The 22,135-nt window shown below is 42.0% G+C and overlaps 1 protein-coding gene across 1 annotated transcript; it reads left to right on the top strand.

The window, feature by feature from the left end:
* The first annotated feature begins 713 nt into the window (after positions 1–713).
* Positions 714–21,713, top strand: SLC30A8 (solute carrier family 30 member 8). The gene is made up of 8 exons (XM_054816880.1): positions 714–793; positions 9,442–9,646; positions 13,414–13,552; positions 17,324–17,477; positions 18,001–18,190; positions 18,587–18,692; positions 20,937–21,071; positions 21,568–21,713. The coding sequence occupies exons 1-8, from the start codon at positions 714–716 to the stop codon at positions 21,711–21,713; spliced, it is 1,155 nt and encodes a 384-aa protein (XP_054672855.1).
* The last annotated feature ends 422 nt before the right edge of the window (positions 21,714–22,135 follow it).

The raw sequence follows: 22,135 nt of genomic DNA, 5'->3' as shown, positions 1-22,135 counted from the left end.
GAACTAACAAACTGAATAAAGCAGAAATAACAACCCGCAGTCCTTCCTGGTGAAATGAAAATTTCAATAACCTGTGTCGCAAATGGCAATAATAAGCAGTCTTTTCTGTTTCAGACCGTTAGAAGCAAACGTGCCAGGGGTAGAAATAAGTCTTTAGAGCGATTGCTTAGATTAAAGAGGCTTGTGCCGAGCCAGGGCAAGGGAGGTGTACTTTCCTCCCAAGCCGAGGAAGCAGAAAAGCAAACAGTGGTATGACTGTTTCCAGGCAAATCAGGCTGTTTTAATCACCTTCCTTCTCCCTTTCAGTGTGCCCAGGTGAGCGCCTGCGTGCACATCGGTGTGCGCACCACTGTGCTTGACCCTGAGTCAGCAAGTGGGAGACCGTGCACCCGCCGCGTGACCAAAGAGCATATCACAGCATCAACGTGGAGGGGAAAAAAAGAAAAAAAAGAGAGGGAGGCCCAAAACCCCCAATCTGACATGCTCAGCAAGTTGCTGCTGTTTGGCATCTTAGTGTCGCCACCAGAACTAGGAAAGCAGCTTTCTCTTGCAGTGGGTTTATTAAGAAGATTATTAAAACCTTTTCATTTAAAAATATTTGGCAAGGACTTCTGCATAAGTCGGGAGGACTTTTTTGCCTGCATCTGCTTCCAACAGAGAAAAGAGGGTTTAAGGGGGGAAAAAAACCAAGCAAAACCCCACCAACTCTCTTGATGGCTGCCAAAAAGGGTCTTGAAAGAGCTTGCCTTGTGAGTGAGAGGGACACCAAGAAGTACTCCTTGGCCCTAGACAGGTAACACAACTCTCTGCTTCCTTCACTACCATTACTTTGTCTTTGCAAGCAATATGAGATCACCGATCTGCCGATGGGCTGCTGAAGTCAAAGTACGGGGAGTTTCACAGTGCGTACAGGAAACATCTTTCACCACTTTCAAAATGGTTTGTTTGATTTTTTCCTTCCCAAACTTTCTTATTAAACGTTTGATGCATTTACTAGACAGCAGCCTGATGTGTCTGCATCTGTGATGGATTGAACCAATCTCCTGTTGAAGCAAGTGTCTCCTGCTATGTATTTTATAAGCTCAGTAGATTTATTGTAGGATGCAAAACCTCATGGATTATGCTGCAATTTTAGGCTGAATTATAATAGTGCTATTGACACCATTCAAGGATCCTTCATGCTTGAATGTCTAAATAATCTATTTGGTGTGAAAGAAATGCGATGCTATTAAGGACTTGATCCTGCAAAACTTTATTCATGTGGATAGTCTATCACACTTGGAGCTGATGGACCTCCCATGTGCCAGAGGTCCTGTGAGTAAATGCTTGCTTGAGTGAGGAAAGACCCTCTGAAAACATGATATGCTGTAGCTTGGGTTAAAAAAAAGACTATAAATGTCTATCACAAAATTGTTTTGCAGTTGAACTTATTTTCATTCTTCCTCTTGACTCAGACCAGCAAGTATTTTTAAAAGAAAATAGCTGCTCAGTTACAGCTTAGCACCTCTTGACATTTCCATTATCTCATTGGTTTTCAGGTTATTTATTGCTTGGCTCTCTTAAAACGCGTGGGACAGAAACTTGGCATGAACACTGTCAGTTCAAATGGAAATCTGTCTCTCCATGTTCTTATACTGGGGTCACTGCCATCGTATTTTAGTCATTTGAGTGTCTGGGTTATTATTTAAATATTATTACATGGCTCCATAAATATACATGGCACTGTCCAAAATGACTTTTGTGGTAATATTTATAATCTATAAAGATCCCACATGATTCTGCAATTCATTTTAGCTACTGAAGAGTCTCAGAGCTTTTTTGATAGTTTGCAATTTTGTGGGCACAGCTTCAGTGGTTGAGGTCCTCCGGCCCCTAGCCGCCTCTGGGCACAAGGACATCTCCGGACTAAGCCTTTACCTGGTGCAGGAAGGGGTGCCCTGAGACAGGGAGGAAGCCCTCTTTTTCCTTGGATCACCGGGAACAGGGAATATCCCCAGTGAGGAGGAGGATGCACTTTGGGGGCAGTAACCCCCAGTAGCTCATCCTCCCATCAAGGAGCTGATTCACCTTCTGGAGGAGTCGATTTCTTTCTGATAATTATTTCTTAATTTAGGATTGAAGTTAGTTGGGGTGAATTGCTGGAACAATTGCAATTGTTGGGCTGATTGCTGCAGATATGCCCAACAGCCCCAGAGCTAGAGGGCCAGTCCCAGGAGGGCTCCATAGCAGAGGCCCTGGAACGGCACAGTTACTCCCGTGGTAACACAGCTCCCCAGGAGGAGGAGGGCTTGTTGTCCAGGCGTGTGGCTTTTGTGCTGCACCTCCTCTTAGCTTTTCTTCTCAGATGAAGCTTGATTAACTGCACAACCTAATTACTGCATTCTAGCAATAACCAGAAATGGGGGCTGAGAGCTGGCGTCTCCCTCCCGTTCGGAAGAGCTGGCAGCTCGAGGGAAGCCCTCACCCTGCTGCCCCTCTCAGCCCAGCGACCCGGGGTGCCACCCCAGGGGCTGGAGCCAGCATGGGGGTGGAGATGCAGCCTGCTGGGCTCAGGCTTGCACAGACCGGCTGTGTGCACAGCTTCAGGTGTCTTAAGCCGATCAGTGGCAATAAGCTTGTCTTAGCCTTTGGTATAAATTACCACATTTTTCTGTTCCCTGTGTGTAGGCTTAATGCACAGCTCTAATGCTTTCAACAGAATTTATTTTGCACACAGATTGCTTATTTCTTTGCCATCCCCCAGCCTCTTTCTTCTTAATAAATGCCGTTATTACAATACACAGAGAACAAAACTGTTTTTATCTTAACCATGTGAGTAGGAACTCTGAATACAGACCCTGTTCCCTGCACAAGGCTGTGGGGGAGAGTGTTTTGTACATGTCAAGCTGGTCAGTAGTCGCTAGCGAGTTTGGATGCATTGAGCTCTCCTATGCCAAACCTGAAATGCTTACAAGGGGGTGGGCTTTAACTGAGCTTTCTGAAAATCAGGTCAGCTGCAGGCTTGTAGGATAATTCAGGTTGGAAGGGACTTCAAGAGGTCTCTGATCCAACCTCCTGTTGAAAGTGGGGTCAGCCAAGAGATCAAACAGGGTTGCTCAGGGCTTTATCTGGTCTAGTCTTGCAAAAAAAATCTCTCAGGATGGAGACTGCATGACCTGTCTGGAAAATCTGTTCCAATACTGAATTATCTTATAGGAGCCTTCCAGTACCTAAAGGGGCCTACAGGAAAGCTGGAGAGGGACTGTTTAAAAGGACATGGAGTGACAGTACAAGGGGTAATGGCTTTAAGCTGAAGGAGGGTCGATTTAGGTTAGATATTAGGAAGAAGTTCTTCCCTGTGAGGGTGGTGAGGCACTGGAACAGGTTGCCCAGAGAAGTTGTGGGTACCCCCTCCCTGGAAGTGTTTAAGGCCAGGTTGGATGGGGTTTTGAGCAACCTGATCAAGTGGAGGGTGTCCCTGCCCATGGCAGGGGGGTTGGAACTAGATGATCGCTGAGGTCCCTTCCAACCCAAACCATTCTATGATTCAATGATTCTATCCTCACAGTCAATATTTTTCCTTGTATTCAGTCTGAAACTCTCTTGTTTCAATCTATGACCATTGTCCTCATCCTTCCTCCATGCACAACAATAAAGACCCATCTTCTCAATAACCTCCTCAAAAATATTGGCAGGTTGCTGTTAGGTGCCTCTGAAGCCAACTCTTCTCTAGGCTGGACAAGTCCTGTTCCCTCAAGGCAAGTGCTCCAGGCCTCAACCATCCTGGTGGCCCTCTGCTGAACCTGTGCCAGTTTATTGATCTCTCTTGTGCTGGGGATTCCAAAACTGGACACTATATTCTAGATATGGTCTCAGAAGTCTGTCCTAGATGCAGGACTTTGCACTCATCCTTGTTGAATTTCATAATGCTCCTGTTGGCCCCTTCCTCCTTGCCCTCCAATGTATCAGCTGCACCCTTGGCTTGGCATCATCTGCCAACTCGATCAGGGTACACTCCACCTCCTCCTCCAGGTAATGGAGAAAGATATTACATAGTACTGGTCTCAGGACAGGACATCACTTCTCACCAGCCTCCAGGAAGCATATGAACTGTAATCGTAACAGAGTCTGAAGCTGAGTACTCAGAACTTTCTGCCTTATGCAAAAATGTTGTCTGTAAGGCATATCAAATGAGATTCATATCATCTCTCTTTAATTTAGGTTTGAATTAGGTGTCTAAGATAGTTTTCTATGGTCTTTTTACAATCAATGGCGGTGGTGGTAGAACATAAATTCTTCAGATGATTAATCATTTGTTATGTTATTTTTTTCTTTCTTAATACCTACCTAGTGATCTAGAAAACCAAAAGACTAGAGAATGTCTTGACCAAATTCCTGAAGTTTCCATGAATGAAGACAGGCCAGATATAATTTTATTTCTTACTGACAATAGATCAGTGTAATATTGACCAGAAATATTCAGTATCTCACTTCATAAATCAGTGGATTTGTAGATTGTACCAACGACATTGTGAACTAAATTTTGCCTTGATTCAGCATGATTTCTTGACTTCTGATCATGTTCTTTATATGTCATTATAGTGTGATTTTGAATACCATCACACAAGTGAAACTCAAGGCTTCTAGTCTCCAGGTTTTTGTTTTTATTTTGTCTCTGAGACTAGAGACAAGAAAATAAAAAGGAGAAATGTTGAAAGCAGGAGGGACATGTAAAAACCTTAGGGCTTGTCTTCATGTAAAAGCATTTAACACAGGGCATTAATGTGACCTGTAGTTATCTATCAGTAGAGCCTTAGGCTTGCAATTGATTCCTGTCTGCCAGGCTCATACCAGTAGGCAAAAAGTTTGAAGTGAGCCTGGGAGATGATTTTTTCAGGTGGAGATTGATTTTCCATAACAAGCACGTAGGGAATATTTTCTTCTTTTTCTGTCTTCCTGCAGGCAGTATGAAAACTCTTATGGGATCAAAGAATCCTCATCAAATAAAGGCTTTTCATCATTCCCTGTGCTTTGCAGAAGACAATGCTCAGGAAAACTTCGGGTGTTTCTTCTGACTTCTGAAGAGTTTTAGATGTGGGCCCTGTGGTTATGTCTCCTTTGTACTGGATTGCCAGCTGGCCCCAGGAGCACCCAGTATCTTAGGGGACTCAGTGAAACCCATCCTGTTGCTTTTGCCCCTGTGTTGGGTGACATAAGGACCCTGTAGAAAAGACTGTGTCTGCCCAGTACTGGCCATATGCCATCATCTCCTTTATGCCCGCTTCAGTTATGGCCACTTCATCTTGGAAAGAAAATTATAACCAAGATAGTAAGAGGTATGAAACAGAAATTAAATAACTAGGACACCATCTCAGGAAACTGATGGTTCAAGGGTATAGCAATGATAGAGAAAATCATGAATGATGTGATGAAGGTAAACAGGGAATGCTCATTCATTATCTCTAACAGTACAAGAACTAATTACAATATCCGGCAGACAGCTTAAGAGTTACAAAGGATGCATTATTTTTACACAAATCATAATTATACTGTGCAACTCAATGCTTTCAAGTCAGCCAGGTTTGTGGAAGAGAGATCTGTAAAAGGCTATTAGACACAAGCTCTGATTCAACCACCTCCCAGCTTCCAGATTTGTGCAACTGGGGAGCAGTACCTCTCTGGACATGTTCTTTTCTTGTACTTTGTCCTTATGTATCCCCTCATGCTCAAAACAGGGTTTAGATATTTGGCTACAGGCGCTTTTGATCTAACTCAGTATAGCTATTGTTATATTGTTATGCAGAAGGAAATTTATTGACAATATATTTATGCATACATGGTCAGGCCCTCAAAATGAGACTAAATAAAATAGCCATCAGACCAATTCCCATCTAGTAAACATCTAAACGTATGCAAATATAGAAGTATTTACCTTTGTTTTGTGCCCACAATACTGTGAAAAGAAAAGGAGAATCTGGACAGCCAGGCTATAAACAGGGTCTTAAATGACTTGGAAATATTCAGGATTGGTACATCAGTTGAAACTGGAGTGGTGCCAGCATAAGGGAGGTGACTATGGCTTTGATAAATTTTTCTCGGAAGGCAGTTTTATTATTCTTTCAGGCACCAAAAAATTACTGTTTTCGCTTGTGAAGGAGATGCTCTCCTGTGGGAAGTGCAGTGATTTCACATTTTGCTCTTTTGACTGGGGATCTCCTAATGGTCTAGGAGGATGGCAATTATTCCCATCAGCCTGTAGATCAGGGCACCCGGTGGATCAAGTGAAAACAAACAAAAGGAAGCTGTAATCAAAAGCTCTTGCTAATGATTTATATGGAATCTGCAATATGTATTAATATTTTCTCCTTCCCCCCTTCCAGGCATGACTCAGTGGGAGCCTTTCTGTGATGTTCCCCCGACTATCCTTTTTACAAAGGAAAGAGAATTTGAAATGGAGAAAAGATTATTTTTTAATCTGGGACTCTGCTTGCAGTGTGCTGGTGCAGAGATCTGATGCTCCAAGGCTACATCTTGCTCTAACACACTCAGAAGGGGTTTATGGTTTGACAGAGCTGATCTCTACACCTTAAGCTTTTGATTCACACATTTATAAAACTGTCTCTTCGATTCTTTTAATTAGTGGCAGGCTGTTCTTGGAAGAAAAAAATAATGGTTACGCACAGGAGCTGGCAGGAGTCTTCCAAACGCATCGGGCCAGATGCTGCTCTGCGAGTTCAAAGGGAGCAGCGAATGCTCGCCACCTCTGACAACCGGGCCCCTTTTATTTAGATATTCTTTAGACAAAATTGTGACATTTGTGGGTTTATGCTGTCTCTGTTTGCTTTCGCATCTCTTCAACAAGGTCTGTGGACAGTGCTTTCCTACCCCTCAGTGGTACTCTGAGGTTTTGTTAGCTGATGGAGAGACCTGAAGATTAAAAAAGGGAGGGTGAATCACAAAGCGACCTATTTTGTTAACAGCAAGTAAAGGATTTGGTGGCTCAGAAATGTGCAGGGGTAATTTTAGCATCCCTGCCCTGACAGGCTGTTGAATTGATCATGACTCATGTTGTTAAGATGATTTTGACATTCAATGTCAGCTGATGAAAATGGAGTTAAAGGGAAATTAATTTTACATGCAAACTATAGAAAAGCATTGGAAGTTAAGTCCAGAGAGGGATCACGAGAAAAAGAAACTTGCATGCCCTGATCTCCAGGGGACAGCTAGAGAACTACAGTATTTTATTCAGCCATCTGGAAGGAATCAATTTGTGGTACCTTCTGAGTCTAATTCATCAGGAAAATATTGTACATAAGTGACACAGTGCACATGAGGAGCCTGATGAATGTAAAACTAAAGGCCTGGAGAAGGACTGGCTAGCAGGGACTCCGGCTGCCAGATGGGCAGCCCATTCCCCAGATGGCCCAGCTCCCATTTATTTGTTGTTGTGGGGAAAATAAAGGAAAACACTGACAAAAGGACTAAGAAAACTCACTGTCTCCAGGCATCAGGCATTAAATCTGACCAGTTGCTCTTTCACACAAGGTCCTCATGTACAGGGGGAACCGGTCGCCTCTGCTCAGCAAACAGGGACCACATGCTAACATGGCAGGGAAACAAGCTGACTCAGGGGAACGTGTTGCATCCTTGGAATATCTCAATAATATTTGCAAAAACAAATCCACGCTGATTATCTACAGTCACAGGGCTTGGCTGCCAAGGTGGGTCAGCTCTTCTCCTTTCGCCAGTCCCTCTGCAGTCCTGATGAACACAACAAGGGGCCAAGACATCTGCAGCTCTGCAACTGCCTTTGCCTCTCGCCCATCGGTGGGGTGTGGGCTGTGTGGCACCTGGCAGGACTTTGGACCCATTGAGCAGCTGCAGCCCCCTCAGGCTGCCCAAAAAGGTGGCTGGAAAAAGCTTGTGATTTCGGTGCAATTTTTCTTGACATTGACAGCAGAATGGCAGCCACTGGCATGATTTCTTTCCAGCAAGATTTTAGGCATCTTGACACTTCCATAAACAGTGCAGAAACACTACAGAAAGTCACCAAGATCCATGTACTTCCCCGAGCACAGGTCTCTCTCCTGCAACTGAAGAAACAACTCTTCCTGGTCCCAAAGGAAAATCCTTAGTCAGAATGGGGAAAAGAGTCTGTTTTTACTGGGTGCAGCTAAGCCCAGCCCCACATCATACCTCCAGGCTAATATCAGATTCGGAAACAGTGGAGTTTGCTGCGTGCCCAAGTTGGCTTGTGGACTATGGCCCTGCATGCACAGACCTCAAATAGCTGTAACGTGGTTATATGGATGTTACGTACATGCATCTGGGCAGAATTCACCTTTTGATGCCACAGTGTGCTCCCACAAGCCTCAGTACACAGCAGAGGATGTTCTACCAATGGGGAGCATTAGGAGCAGCTGTGGCAATAAATGTTGTATCTGGAGAAATATAATGGTTTTCAGTTAAGCCTCCTGAAACAGGGTTTAGGGTTTGGCTTTTTTTGTCATTTGGGCTCTTCTCAGTTGAGAGATAAGGAGAAGGGAACGTCCTTGCTTACCAAACCACCTTGGGGCCTCCCCGACGGGAGTTTCTGGGCTGCTTTAGTGAAAGCACCAGATATCATGGTCATCCAGGAGCTCCCACAGTTGCAATGCAATGTGCTTGGCCCCGGATCTCTGTACCCCCATCCCATATTTCCTATGCGGAGCCCTGAGAAGGACAGCACTGAGGGTTTGTGGCAGAGCAGATTTGGCTGGGACATCACCTTGTGATGGAGCCATGCTGAAAGAGCCACTTCTGCTGAACTTCTCGCCTTTCTACGAAATCAGTGGCAGGCACAAAGGAGTCAGCGTACTATGCAGAATTGATTTCTTTGATTTTTTAAGCACCTTTGAAACCTTTGGGCTAATATTTTCTATGCTCGGGCCCTGCTGGAAGATTTATAGTTTTTGTACATATGTGGAAATTTGAGAAAAAGTAGTTTAGGCAAAGAAAGAAGTATCTTTAGTCAATTATATTTGAGAAAAAGAAGACTATTTTTTTTTTAATAGTCTTTCTGACAAAGCTGTTGGGAATAGAAAACTGAAATTTTCCATAGAATTGTCTCTATGCTATGCTGAATTCAGTTACTATTTGCATGAGCTACGAGTTTTTTAATATCATAAGGTGTGCATAAAATACACAGCCTAAGAAAGTCACCCTGTGCTTCATAAACTGCTAAATGATGTAGGAGAGCCCAAAGAGCTGGGGAACACAGCCAGAGCAGTCATTTCATGTGCAACTCCCTCCCGCAGAGCCCTGCTTGTGCGAGCAAGCCTCCTCTATGACCTGCTCCACTGTTCCCAACGCTGCTTTTATCCTTCAAAAGCATTAATTACATAGTTTCTGAGGCTGCAGGGCTAGATGCCCAAATACCCAGGGTTTTTCTTTTTTAACCTTCTGTTTCTTTCAATCCCAAAGGATGAGCTGGCATCAGAAGAATTTAAATGAAGAGAGGCAGCAGCAGGACGCAGAAGTTACTGAAGCTAATCCGGCATATCACTGTCACGGCTACTCACAGGCCTATGAGAACAGAAAAAGGGAGCAGCAGCAAGCCAGGAGGAAGCTCTGTGTAGCATCAGTAATTTGCATCTTCTTCATGACTGCTGAGATTACAGGGGAGTATGTTTGCTCAAAGAGAGCTCAGTTTGGTGCCCAGCACATGCCGTATTCATTCATTCTGACTGCAGGGATCTGTGATGCATAGAGGTGAACCCACCTGGGATAAAATAACTCTCCTTTCTCCTCAGTCTTTAAAAGAATTGTGGTGGTTTTTGAAGTGAAATTAGCAAAATATTTTCATATATTCATTTAAGGATTACATCTGGGTAGGAATACAAGGATCAGTTAATGGTCTAAACTGTTCTCCCAGTCTTTAAGCTCGGCTAAAAGTGGCTAGACTGTCTTAGCATCGTGTCACAAAAGGTTTCTAATAAATTGAGTTACATTTTTTTAAAAAAAGATTAAAAGATTTTACATGTTTATCCAGGCCAATGAGACCTCAGAACTGATGAAGGCTGCTAGCAGCAGGATCTAATATTAAATGCAACAGTCTTTACAAAATCCAGGGAAATCCAGGGTCAGATTCACCATCTGCTTTTCTTCAGTTAAGTCAATGTATTTATACCAGGACACGTTTATCTTTTAAATTGGCCTGCTGGTGTGTCTCTGGATCAATGAAAGATTAATCCCCTGTCTAATTAGCCTTCACTTCTGGACCCATCCTACAATATCCAATATAAGTTTTTGGCTCACTCGTAGAGCATTAGCTTTCATTTTGTCCCACTGATCTGCTCTCTGCATGGCTTCTGTGATATTTATACCCACCTGATAATTCCTGGCTCTTTATTTTCCCCTTCTCCACGGTGAGGTGAGCTAAGGTACGGCATGAGGAACCCACAGGCTTTTGCCACATGTGCCCAGAGGATGTAACAAAAATCGGCCAGGAAGGCCTCTGAAACCCATGTTTTCCCTGCTTCAGCATCTCTGAAGCCCCATGAAAATGAAAATGACTTTGCCTTCCCCACAGGTGAGAAGCGGAGGCACTGAAAGAGCCGCTGCATTTCTGCTTTCTTCCCTGGCTGCCAAACCCAGCAGGGACTTCTCCAACTCTTCCCTCCCACAGGCTTCATCTGCATGAAGCCCCGTTGTTTGTAGGTCACATGCATTTCCCCTCTGAAAACCAATGCATACCACTAATCTCCATACAGTAATTTCCAGTGCCAGAAGTAATGCATTATTAACAAAACCATATAATCAGTAGGCTTAAATTCGGTGAATGCAGCAATGCTAGAGGATAATTGGAAGGACAGATGATATGTTAACTAAATGTTTCATTTTGCTTAATTAATCATACAGCTTTTTTGCAATGACAGCTTAAGTAACAGGCTTGAAGACCATTTTGCTTCAGACCATTAAACTTTGACAAACCAGTTATTAACTGCAGTTACAGACAGCAGTCTACAGAGATTTTTTGTAATTATGAACCATGCATTTAATTTTTTTAATCGTTAGGCTAGACAGCCTGTGCCTGATGATTGACCATTGAGTGACTGACAATTTCTGCTGCTTTGTGGTATACAAAGCTATAAACATCCATTGCAGGTAATAGTAAGTCATAAAGGCCACTTGTTGGGAGTATTGGTACAAAGCAATAAAAGCCTACAACTATTACACAGGCTTTACTCTTGAAAATAAAGAACATGTTCCCCTTCCTTCTCCTCTTAACGGCAGCTTCCATGGGCATTATTGTGCTAAACTGAAGAAACAAAGCTGCATCACTCTCAAAGAGGTTGAAAAGTTGTGTTTCTTTGAATCCCTAGATCTTTCCCCTGATATTTTTGCTCAAACCATCTGTGCTGGCCCTTCCTGCACTCCCAAAAGGGGCACTGTTGGCGGAGCCCGATGCACCAACTGTCTCCAAAAGACTGTTCTTCTAATGCAGATCCATCACTATCTCCACAGATTTGGAGATACAGTGGCTAAGGACCAAATGTGGATTTTAAAGTACTTTTTTTCCATTTGGGCACTAGAAAGAGAGACAAACCACACGTGTCCTCATGTCAAAAAGTAATATAAAGACTTGACCAAGTTGCTAAGATAAGCAGACTGAGATCTCAGAAATTCACCCAAGGCATTAGTTATGCCAGCGATACATAAAATAGTAATTTGCCAACATTTTTCAAAGACAGCAGGCTAGAAGCAGGCTGTTGTAATGCTGTCCCACACAACATGGAAATACAGTATCTAAAATACAATAGGGTTTTGCAGGCAGCTCGTGCTCTACATATTTGTTTGCTGAAAGATAGCTGATGCCTTGGTTGTTAACATCTGTGCGCTGTCAGACAAGCCTGCTTCCCTCTGCTATGCAAAATTTCTTCCCACTTGGGAAACGGCTACCCTGCAAACAGTGAAAGTCTAGGAGCTGTGTCATGACCAAAAAGTATATGTGCATTTACACCTGCTCCTGTTCTGGGAAATCCCCATTCTGCTGAATTTTTCATTTTACCGCAGGGAATGAGATGCCCCCAAATTCTGCAGTCATGCTTGCTCCCTTTTGGGAAGTAACTTTCAGGCAGCTGTAAATGGGATGTATAGGGCAACAGAGAAAAACAATATATGCCCTATACGTGCAATGTACCTTCTCCAACAGTGACAAACCATAGAGTATTAGGTATTCGAATTTAAATCTGCATATGGGGAGAAATTAAATAGACAGTCCATCCTGCTAGCATGAAGACTTCTCATCTATAAGGAAACAAGAGATATGTCTACAAGTCCCTTTGGCAACGGTATCTTGCCAAAGGTTTGAATGAGACATTTTACGATATATTTCAGGTTTCATTGATTCTCATATGGGTTGTGGTCAGGAGAAACAGGTGAGCTGAAATTAATTAAATGACTGAAGAAGGATGGAAATATATTGCCAAACACAAAACCTAGATGTTTTGGCTCTAATATTTCACATTTCCATTTTTCTATATTTTCACTCTGATGAAAAGATTCCCCTGCTATAACAAGTTGGCAAGACAGCTTCCTGTCTGTGTTCCTTGTCTTCTCTTGCAGCCACCTGCAGCTGGGGTAGTTTAGAGCAGTCTTTTAGTTTCTTTGTATTTGCCTTTAGCCCTGAGACATGGTTAGAATTTGGCAAAATAATATTTGGCTTACTGGGTAAAAGAAATGTGGTTTCAGATAGCCTAGCCCCACAAAGTCAAATCACTTTTGGCCACATTTTTCCAGCTCTAGCAGGAAAATAAAATCATTCATTAAGGATGCAAAATGATGGATTAGTCCTGCAAACAGAACACTTTTCTCTATGGTCAGTTGTTTATCACAACTCTTATACTGGGACGTTTCCTTTTACTCCTGTTTTAGTTTTGCCTGTGACAAATAAACAGTCAGGCATCCAGCCATCCAAAACTCAGGAAGAACACGCATATTTTCCTCTAGCAAATAGGAAATTAATCCCATAAGCTAAGTGTCTGAGGTTTTGTGCGTACATAAAAATATCAGTGATCTATGAAGAGATAGTGGGAGGATACTGGAAATGTGATCCCTAATATTGCTTTTCACCAAGAAATCTGATACTAAAATAGTCATAGTAAAACAGTCCAATAGTAATAAAACCACAGCACTAATGTATCACAACTCTTAGTGTCCTTAGGACTCTCTCTCTCTTGGACAAAGAAAATTCTTTCTTTCTATCACTTACTTTCACTGCATGAATGAGGTACAAATGAAACTATCTTTGAAGAGTTTTGAGTCATGTCTGTGATCACTGAAAACTGAATGTTCCCTTTGATTCACAGCAAAGCAGGTCTCGAGTTTGACCTGGTCCACTCAAACTTCTGACCAGAGCCATGATACAGACATGTGTTTCACACAGGTGGGCAGATCGCCCGGAGCCTGGCGGTGATCACCGACGCAGCACACATCCTGGTGGACCTGACAAGCTTCCTGATCAGCCTCTTCTCTCTGTGGCTTGCCTCCAAACCTCCCACCAAACAGTTAACTTTTGGGTGGCATCGAGCAGGTAGAAAACGTGTCACAGTATGAACATGTGGAATGGGAAAGGGAAGTCATCATAGCCGGGGTGCTGATGTCCAACATAGGTCTGCAGATAGATATTTAGAGATAGTGCAGTAATGGTCTCAAAGACCCCAGGACACATGACAAACAGCAAGCCAGTGAGTTTCAAAGAAGCAAAAAGCACAGTCATCTCTTATTTACAAATGTGTCTTTCAGTTCATTATTAAATATAGTTTTGGGCTGCTGATAGCTTTGGTTGAGATAACAGCAACTTCCCTCAGTGACTTGAGTGTGAGGAAGACCAAGTCCTCAATCTACTATGAAATACAAGCTTCTATAAAGGCAGCAACACCCATAAAAATGAGGGTCTACTCCATCTATAGAATGATAAACCGAATCATTAAGTTATTTTAAAAAGACAACAATGTTATATTTGTAGAAAAGTGAGATCCTTTAACATTTGCCATTTTCTAAATCCTCTCCCTGCATATCTCTTAATCACTGCTGGTTTTTATTAGATGGAAGCGCTGGTAGGCTTTGAAAGTTCTCTGTCCTCAACCAAAATCAATATATTTACAGATGACACCTAGTACCAAAAGCCTTACAATCAAACACAAGTGCCTTTACAAAAGACAAGACATCAGCAAAATATTAACTACAAGAAATGTTTTTGGGGGTATGATTCTCTTCAAGATTTAGACACCCAAATATCAATGTCTACATATAAGTGAGCATGGGAATACACATGGGAATGGCAGCTATGGCACGAGACCCACAGGAGACTGCACAGGATGCCAAGCACAAGACCAGGGCATCTCAAATCCCACCAGACGCTCATAGTTAAGAAACCAGGATGTGTTCCCAGTCAGTCAATGGAGCAGGGAGCAGTGTGACTCACCATTGATTTGATGTCCATTGTCCACAGTGGGAGCTTGGACACCTATCTCACACCTATGTGTAGACATTTTAATTTAGTTGCTGGAAGTTAATCCCATGCTGGGTGTCTTAGGGCTCAATTTAGTTGCTCATATGTAAGGGATTGGTGCTATTTGAAATGTCCTAATCTGTTCCACAAAGTCGCCAGCTGCCACTCTAGAAGGCTATGGGTCATCTATACATCTTGTGTCAAGTCATACCTGGAGGTGTCAGTGTATCTCAAAAGGCTCTAGATACATGTGCACCTGAACTCAGATGATGAATGCTTCAAGGATGTTCAATATGAAGGTCCAGAAGCAGCTTCTGATTCAGTATGTCTGCAGGCCAAGGTTGCCTGTAGCTACAGAATGTACCAGAGAAGACATACGCCCTATTCATCCTGTCTTTATATTGCTCCCTAAGTATATTCTACCAACTCTGCTGGAAACAGGCTGCTGGATGAGAGGTAGGTTTAGTATGACAGAGAGGTGGCTGGCATTATGCTGCCAACACACAGGTGAATTTTGCAGCGTTAGAAAACTACTACTTACCATTAGTTGATCCATAATTACTTTTTGTGTTTATGCTTTCTTATCCTGGGAATAAAGGAAAGTGAAAGAGAGACTTCTCTCTTGCTGATGAGATGGTAAGTAGGTTCAGCCACCTCCTGTAACATCACCCTCAGTCTGTGTTAGTTTTTTTAGGTTTTTGTCACTGCAATGCAAGAACTTCAGAAGCAATCTTCTGTTGCCTTTTTATCCTGGTGGCAGAGCCCTGCATCAAATGCCAGTGGCTATTTAATTTCATTCCATGATAGTTATCCTGTTTCTTGCTTATTTTTCCAGTGTAATATGCAAGTGGGTACCTAAATAGAGTCGCTGAGGGCAGTCAGGTGGGTGGCAGAGTCATTGTGTGCTGACTACCAAAGTCTTGCAGCTGCAGCCCTCCATGACACTGGAAGCTGTTTTTTCACTCCTTTCCTCAGACTGATAGATAGGGTTTGTCATGCAAAGACTGTGTAGGACAGGGCTCGGGTTTAGCAGGAGCCATCTGAATGCCTCCTGTCTTCTAACCCAGAACCAGGCAGCAAAATCAGTCAAGACAGCAGTTCAACACAATCCTTTGGTGTGCAACTACCTTCAGCAACATGGCTAGAATCATAATATTGAAGGAGATTGATAGTATAAGCCAGACCTACTTCCAGGTAGGAGAGGTCTCTTCAACCTTAATTTCTTTATCTCTGGTATGATTCAGAGTTTCCCAAACAATCTTATACTATTGTTTGCTGTGCTCTGTTATTGCTAGTAGTTCTGAAGAAATGTAACTGAGAAGATCTCGAGTAAAATATTTAGAACTGCTGAACTGGTCTGTAAGCTTAGCTTAACTTTGGTAAGATACTACACTGAGAAGTAACATGTATTTTCATCTATGTAGGTAAAGATGACCTGTAACATTTTCAGTTGTGGAGTATATACGCACATGCACACAGATATTCATGCAAGTGTTCACAAAAGCTGTTGGTTCCTTTCATGGCAATGATAGCATAGCCATCAACACCTTCAGATGGGGCAGGTTTGCAGGGTTTCAACCTGTAACTTGCAGAAAATGTAAACACCAGGTTTATCAGAAAATATAGACACCATGCTTTATGTTAGCTTCTCTCTATCTTCTTTTAAGCAAAACTAGATTTCCCTCCCCCTCCCCTTTTTTTTTAACAACTTCCATTTGTTATTTGTCAGTTTTAGACAAAATGGTTATTTTGATAAGCTTCTGGAGCCTGGACTGCTGCAAAATATATGACCCTCATAAAAATATATTCACAATCATAAGCTGAGTTTCTTCTGCTTTCATGAACTGACAGTGGAGGTCTGTGCAAGTGCTTTGCTCTTTCTGGCTATCTACTGCCCCTCACTTCACTTTACTGTGAATTTTCGTTTTCCTTGGTGTTGTCTCAGTTGTGCTCATAAAGTGCCACATTTACCTGCTCAAGTCACATGGCAATTACTAGTCCCACATCCTATTAAAAACATGCTGCACGTTCATACGAACGTTCTTGGACCTCACATATGGCAGTGCAATAAAAAGTGGCCTTGGGGACCGGATTTATCTGAGCCCAACTCAGAGCCAATAGAGACAAAATTAAATTTTGTTGCCCCAGGGAAAAAAATAACTTCTTTTGTCCTCATCACCGCTGGTGTCACAAAAATGATTTTGTGGCATTGGCAGGATGAGTCCCAGGAGAGAGGAAGGAGAGGTTTTGCTGGCAGGATGTTGTTGGGGGCTGTCAAAGTGTGATGAGGGGTGTGCAGAAACAAGAGAGGCTATTGGAGGGGCATTATGTCTGCCAGTGGGCCTGGGTGAGCTGTGCCTATCCTCTTCCCTCCAACCTCTGCTCCCATGACTAAGATAATCTTGTTGGGGAAGGAAGGCTGGTTCCTGGGGCCTTAAAACCATACTGGCAGGGCCAGGCGACTGTGTAAGTTGTAAAAGAACTGCTCTTTTATCCCTCCTTACCTTTACAACTTCTTTTGCTCCTCCCAGAACTCCCAAAATGATCTTTTTTTCATCTTTCCAGTTTCTCCAGATGCCACATGAACTCAACACTGGAATGGGCACAAAAGTAGGAGCAGGTAGAAGAGCATTAGGCCACCACATGCATAGTGCTGCCCTGGGCAGCCACTGGACTTGCTATGACCAGGAAGGGGTTGGGCCCATTCTTTGTGAGCATCAAGGCTGCCAATATACAAGTAACTCTCCTGGCTATCAAGGTCACAAACCTGGAACCATTACCATCAATCCCTTAAAATTTCTTGTGTTTCTGTTATGACTCCTGTTAAAATCAGATTTTTTTAATTTCTAGAAATTCTGGGAGCTTTGATGTCTATAATAATTGTTTGGATGGCGACTGGTGTGTTAACATATTTGGCTAGCATGAGGCTGCTACACCCTGATTATGATATTGATGCTACAGTGATGCTCATTACCTCTGCTTGCGCTGTGCTCGCCAACATCCTGTAAGTTGCTTTGTTTTCCTCTCCATATAACTTTTGAACCTTGAACTTGCTGCTGTATTTCAATAAAAACCAATAGAGATATATTAACCTCAAAAAATATTAAGTGTTTATGAGTTTCATGAGAGTATGGAAAGGGACAGAGAAAAGAGATCCTGCTTCTCATTGAAGGCTGCAGTTGCTGTCCTCCTTTCTGTTAGCTGCCTCTCTGGAAAGGGAAATTATAAATGCACAAACTCCAGGAAAAGATTAATCTCCATCTCACTTTTTAGTAAATGTCAGAACATTCAAGAACTCCATAGAAAATGAGGCCTCATTAATTCCCCTGTTCACAGACTTTCCTGTTTGTATGCAAAACACTGAAATCACCTAGGAATTATTTGCTTAGTCACTCTATATTTTTACCTAATGTGTCTGATTTTGGTGTTCAGCATTCAGAAATGAGAGGGGTGATGACGTGTGTGCCATCACTGCTTTCAGAGACGCAATAACCCCACTGATACTTGCAGCTTTACATCTCTTGCAGTCTAAGCCTGATTCTGCACCAGACCAGCCACGGGCACAGCCATGGGGCACCAGCCAGGGAACACGTGTCAGCCCCTCCAGAAAAGCCAGCCCTGAGCAATGCCAGTCTGCGGGCAGCCTTTGTGCATGCCATTGGAGATCTATTCCAGAGTATTAGTGTGCTAATTAGCGCACTTATCATCTTCTTTAAGGTTAGTTTTATTAGTTCACTTGCCTTCTTTGCAATTAAGGATAACAGTTATTTTCATAGCATTGTGACACTAGGTACAATGTAAATATTTCCTTTGTCTTAATGATATACATTGTAATTTAGTCGAAGACAATTATACTTATTCTTGGGAATTGAAATGACTATTGAGAGTGTAACTGGTTGGTGTTTCAACTGCAAGGAGGATACTTCCATGTCTCTCTCTCTCCATCTGTAATGCCTTCATTCCCCATGCTGCAGCTCCCAAACTGGCAAAGGAGGTCAGCACTGATTCTGTACTAGATGAATGGAATATATTATTCTTTCAGATTAACTAATTAAAAATTACAATAACCAACAATAATAAAATTAACAAAGTGATGTGTTCATATTTTTCTAGCCAGAATACAAAATAGCTGACCCAATCTGCACATTTGTGTTTTCCATCTTTGTTTTGGCAACCACCGTCACCATTTTAAGGGATGTTTTGATTGTGTTAATGGAAGGTAGGACCTAATTCCAGAATCAATACAGTTATATTTTGGTTATTTTCTCTCTTTTTCTCCATAACTCTTACACTTGCTCACAAAAGTATAATAGTACACTTCTGTATCTGTTTCCAATATTCTCATAACTCTGATCATACTTTAATCCTAATTACAATTTTAATCACACCTGTTTTCTACTGTTGCACTGGAAGATTTATACATATGCCAGTTTTCATCAAAATCTGTGTACTGGTGTTTCGCTAATGAACTCCAAACGTATTCCTAAAACTGAGTTGCTTTTGTTTGTCGTATGCATAGCATTGCTTTTTATCACCCCTTTGGCATATGAGAAGCCTACTCGCTTTGTTCGCTGTGTAATTCCTTTACCCATGTGAAATACAAGCCTCTGCCAAAAAAAGACCAAAGAAAAGAAAAAACCTGTGCTTCGAACTGTGTCTGTGAAATAGGCTGAGTGCAACAGGCAGAAGTTTAAAAGATTTTTAGTTACGCCAGCCCAGAAAAGCAAGATGATGGAGCTTTCCAGTTGCGTTCAGGTACAAGGGAATAGACAATTCTCACGCATCAGCAGCAAGAAGAGCTAGACTTAGCAATATTTAATCCTGTCAGCTATGGGCCTGAACATTTGATTTGCAAGGCCAAATGACTTGAGCAGTCGTAGGTGCATGTTTTTGCCTTCCTTACACTGAATAATATAATGCAATCTCTTTCTCAGCTACGAAGACATAGGGATTAGAGGGAAAAGTAGCTCTAACAGTGCAGCGTTTGAATGGGTACAAGTTACTCAGTGTGACTGCGTGGCTCTTCACTTCTCTCTTTCACTTTGCACCAACTTCTGTTTCAAGAAAAAAAATTTCCAATATTGTTTTACAGTAAAGCTTCATTCTAGGGTTGATTTGCTTTCAGTGATTGTGAGATAGACATACATTTGTGTACAAGTGTACCTAGACAGAGTGCAGCAACTGACTGTATCTTGGCTGCCAAAAAATCAGAAGATCTCTTGATTACTGAAAAAAACATCAAACCACCAGGAAGGCCTGCCAGCCCCTGACACTCAGGGCTCTCTTTCTCAGAGCAGTGATTCCCAGCTTCCTTAAGCCGTGCTGACATGCCAAAATTGCCAATGCTCTGTCCCCCTCTGCAGCAAGCCCTTTTGCAATGTCCTTCTGGGGACGTCTCTGAAGCTGGTCTCCTACCCCCTAAGTAGTATATTCTAAATTTTCTAGAGAATTTTCTAAAGAGAAATTGGATGTTGGAGCTGGTATTGGAGGTGGCTCTTACCCCATACATCCAGTCTGTCCCAGGGTGTCAGCCCCACAGCCTCTGAGACTGACTGTGTCATGGTTTTCTCCAAAGAGCATGTGCGTGTCAGCATCATATTCTACTAAGTCAGTACTCCATGGAGCATATCATTGTTGTAATAAGTGGATAGGACGAAGCATGCAACACTGAGGTCATTAACAATTACAAATAATTATCAGTTATGGTATGAAAGACAAAATGAACCGATACTGTGCTTATCATTATTATACTTCATAACAGGTGGCATCAAAATCATTTTTCAGTTTACTGATCCAAGTCAAACATTGTGAGCATAGAGGTGCATTTCCAAACTCCCATGTCTCACTCCAGGGAAGATCTGTAGTTAAATTCCTTGGTCAAATTTGGATTTAGACTAAACTCTGAATTTCATGTTGCAACTCACCCTATCACAACTGTCCTCACTCTGAATGAGGGTCATCAACATCATTATCTTTTGTAAGAAGGAAAACAATCACTGATCTACTTGTTAACTAGACCTGGGATCTAATCTCACCTAAGATTCCTGAGTCAAACCATTTTAATCTTTATGTTTGTCTTACCCTCTCTGCTAAACAGATGCTTCTCTATTGTGTAAATGTATTGAGGACAGAATTCCTCAGAGATGCTCTGGTGATACCATAAAATCTGCACTCCAAAAGATGTTGGTGCAAAACTATGACATGATCTGACTAAACAGCTCGCTTCCCTATGTGAACTGGACCCTCAGACATGCATGAGTCTCATTTTTCCATAGAGAAGTATAAAACAAGGGATAGGATTAAATTTCACAGGGCACTCTGAAATAGATATGCTTTCTAAAGCATAGAATATTTTTATAAAAATTATACATCTAACTGAATAAAGGTACATGATGCATTTTCTTCCGATGATCATCATTCTTCCCTCTTTAAAATATTCCCCCCCCCAATTTCTCCTTTTAAGGAACAGCAAAAGGACTTGCTTATGATGCAGTGAAAGCAAGAATTTTAGCAGTTGAGAAAGTGGAGTCTGTTCACAACCTTCATCTTTGGTCTCTGACAATGAATCAAACTATTCTATCTGCTCATGTTGCCACAGGTCAGTAAATTTCTGTAAACACGGACTAAGTATTCAGCTGCTGCCTAGTAAAGGTCAGTCTCTCCTGATTGGGATACAACTGACTGCATTTTTGTTGCTTGTTAAAACAAATGTCATCATTTTGTTGGAAAAATAACAACAACAACAACAACAAAGCTCTCAAATCCTCCTCCCAGAAATCTTACCAAAACAACAGGGACCTCTACTTAGCCCAAAACTTCAAAACTGCAGAGGTTGTGAAGCAAGTAAGTAAACTACAAGATATTTTAAATAAATTGGAAGAACTAGACCCAGGCTGGATTTTTCTCACAATATCAAATAAATTTTGGAGTGGATTTGTCAACCTTGAAAACTGTTGAGCACTGTAAGAAAAACTAACAGTGCAAATCTGCATTCCTGATGCATTGTTTGCAAATAGTTTCTGTCAATAATCACTTACTCTTCTTTAAAGAATTCTATTATACCAATTTGATTATTTTCTGCTTGCTATCTATAGCAGACACAGCGGACAGCCAGAAGATTTTGAGAGATATTTCCCAAGCTCTGTTTGAACACTACAGCTTCCACTCCATCACCATTCAGATTGAATCGGGAGAGGATCAGAAACAAGACTGTGTCTTCTGTCAAGACCCCAGGGATTAAAGGGAGCAGTACGCTATGCAAAATAATGATCACCCCTCTTACAGGTCAATGGAGACTATATGTGCTGGTTGTATGTAATTGATTAACAACAAATGATAATTAACTGAACTAAAAAGGCCTGCCACAGAGCAGTGCATGGACCTTTGTTGGTACCATCTAGGAGAGTACATGTATTAGGTCCATTACCTGTCCATCAACGGTTATTTTCAATTACAAGAGAAAGTGTCTAAGTTATTCTTGACTCGAGTGGCAGACTGGTACTAAAGCAACATCTAAGAGTGCCTGTCTGTAATCACAGGTAACAAAAAACTAATCAACCTTCAAATTAACAGCAGACCAATAATCACAAAAAGTAATGAAATGTAAGTTTGGTGTTAGCAAAGCTCAACACTTAGTCAGGATAGAGGAGAAAGTTTAAATCA

The sequence above is a fragment of the Grus americana genome, chromosome 2, assembly GCF_028858705.1.
Source record: "Grus americana isolate bGruAme1 chromosome 2, bGruAme1.mat, whole genome shotgun sequence".
Classification (NCBI taxonomy): domain Eukaryota; kingdom Metazoa; phylum Chordata; class Aves; order Gruiformes; family Gruidae; genus Grus; species Grus americana.
This window is presented reverse-complemented; position numbering and strand designations above follow the sequence as displayed.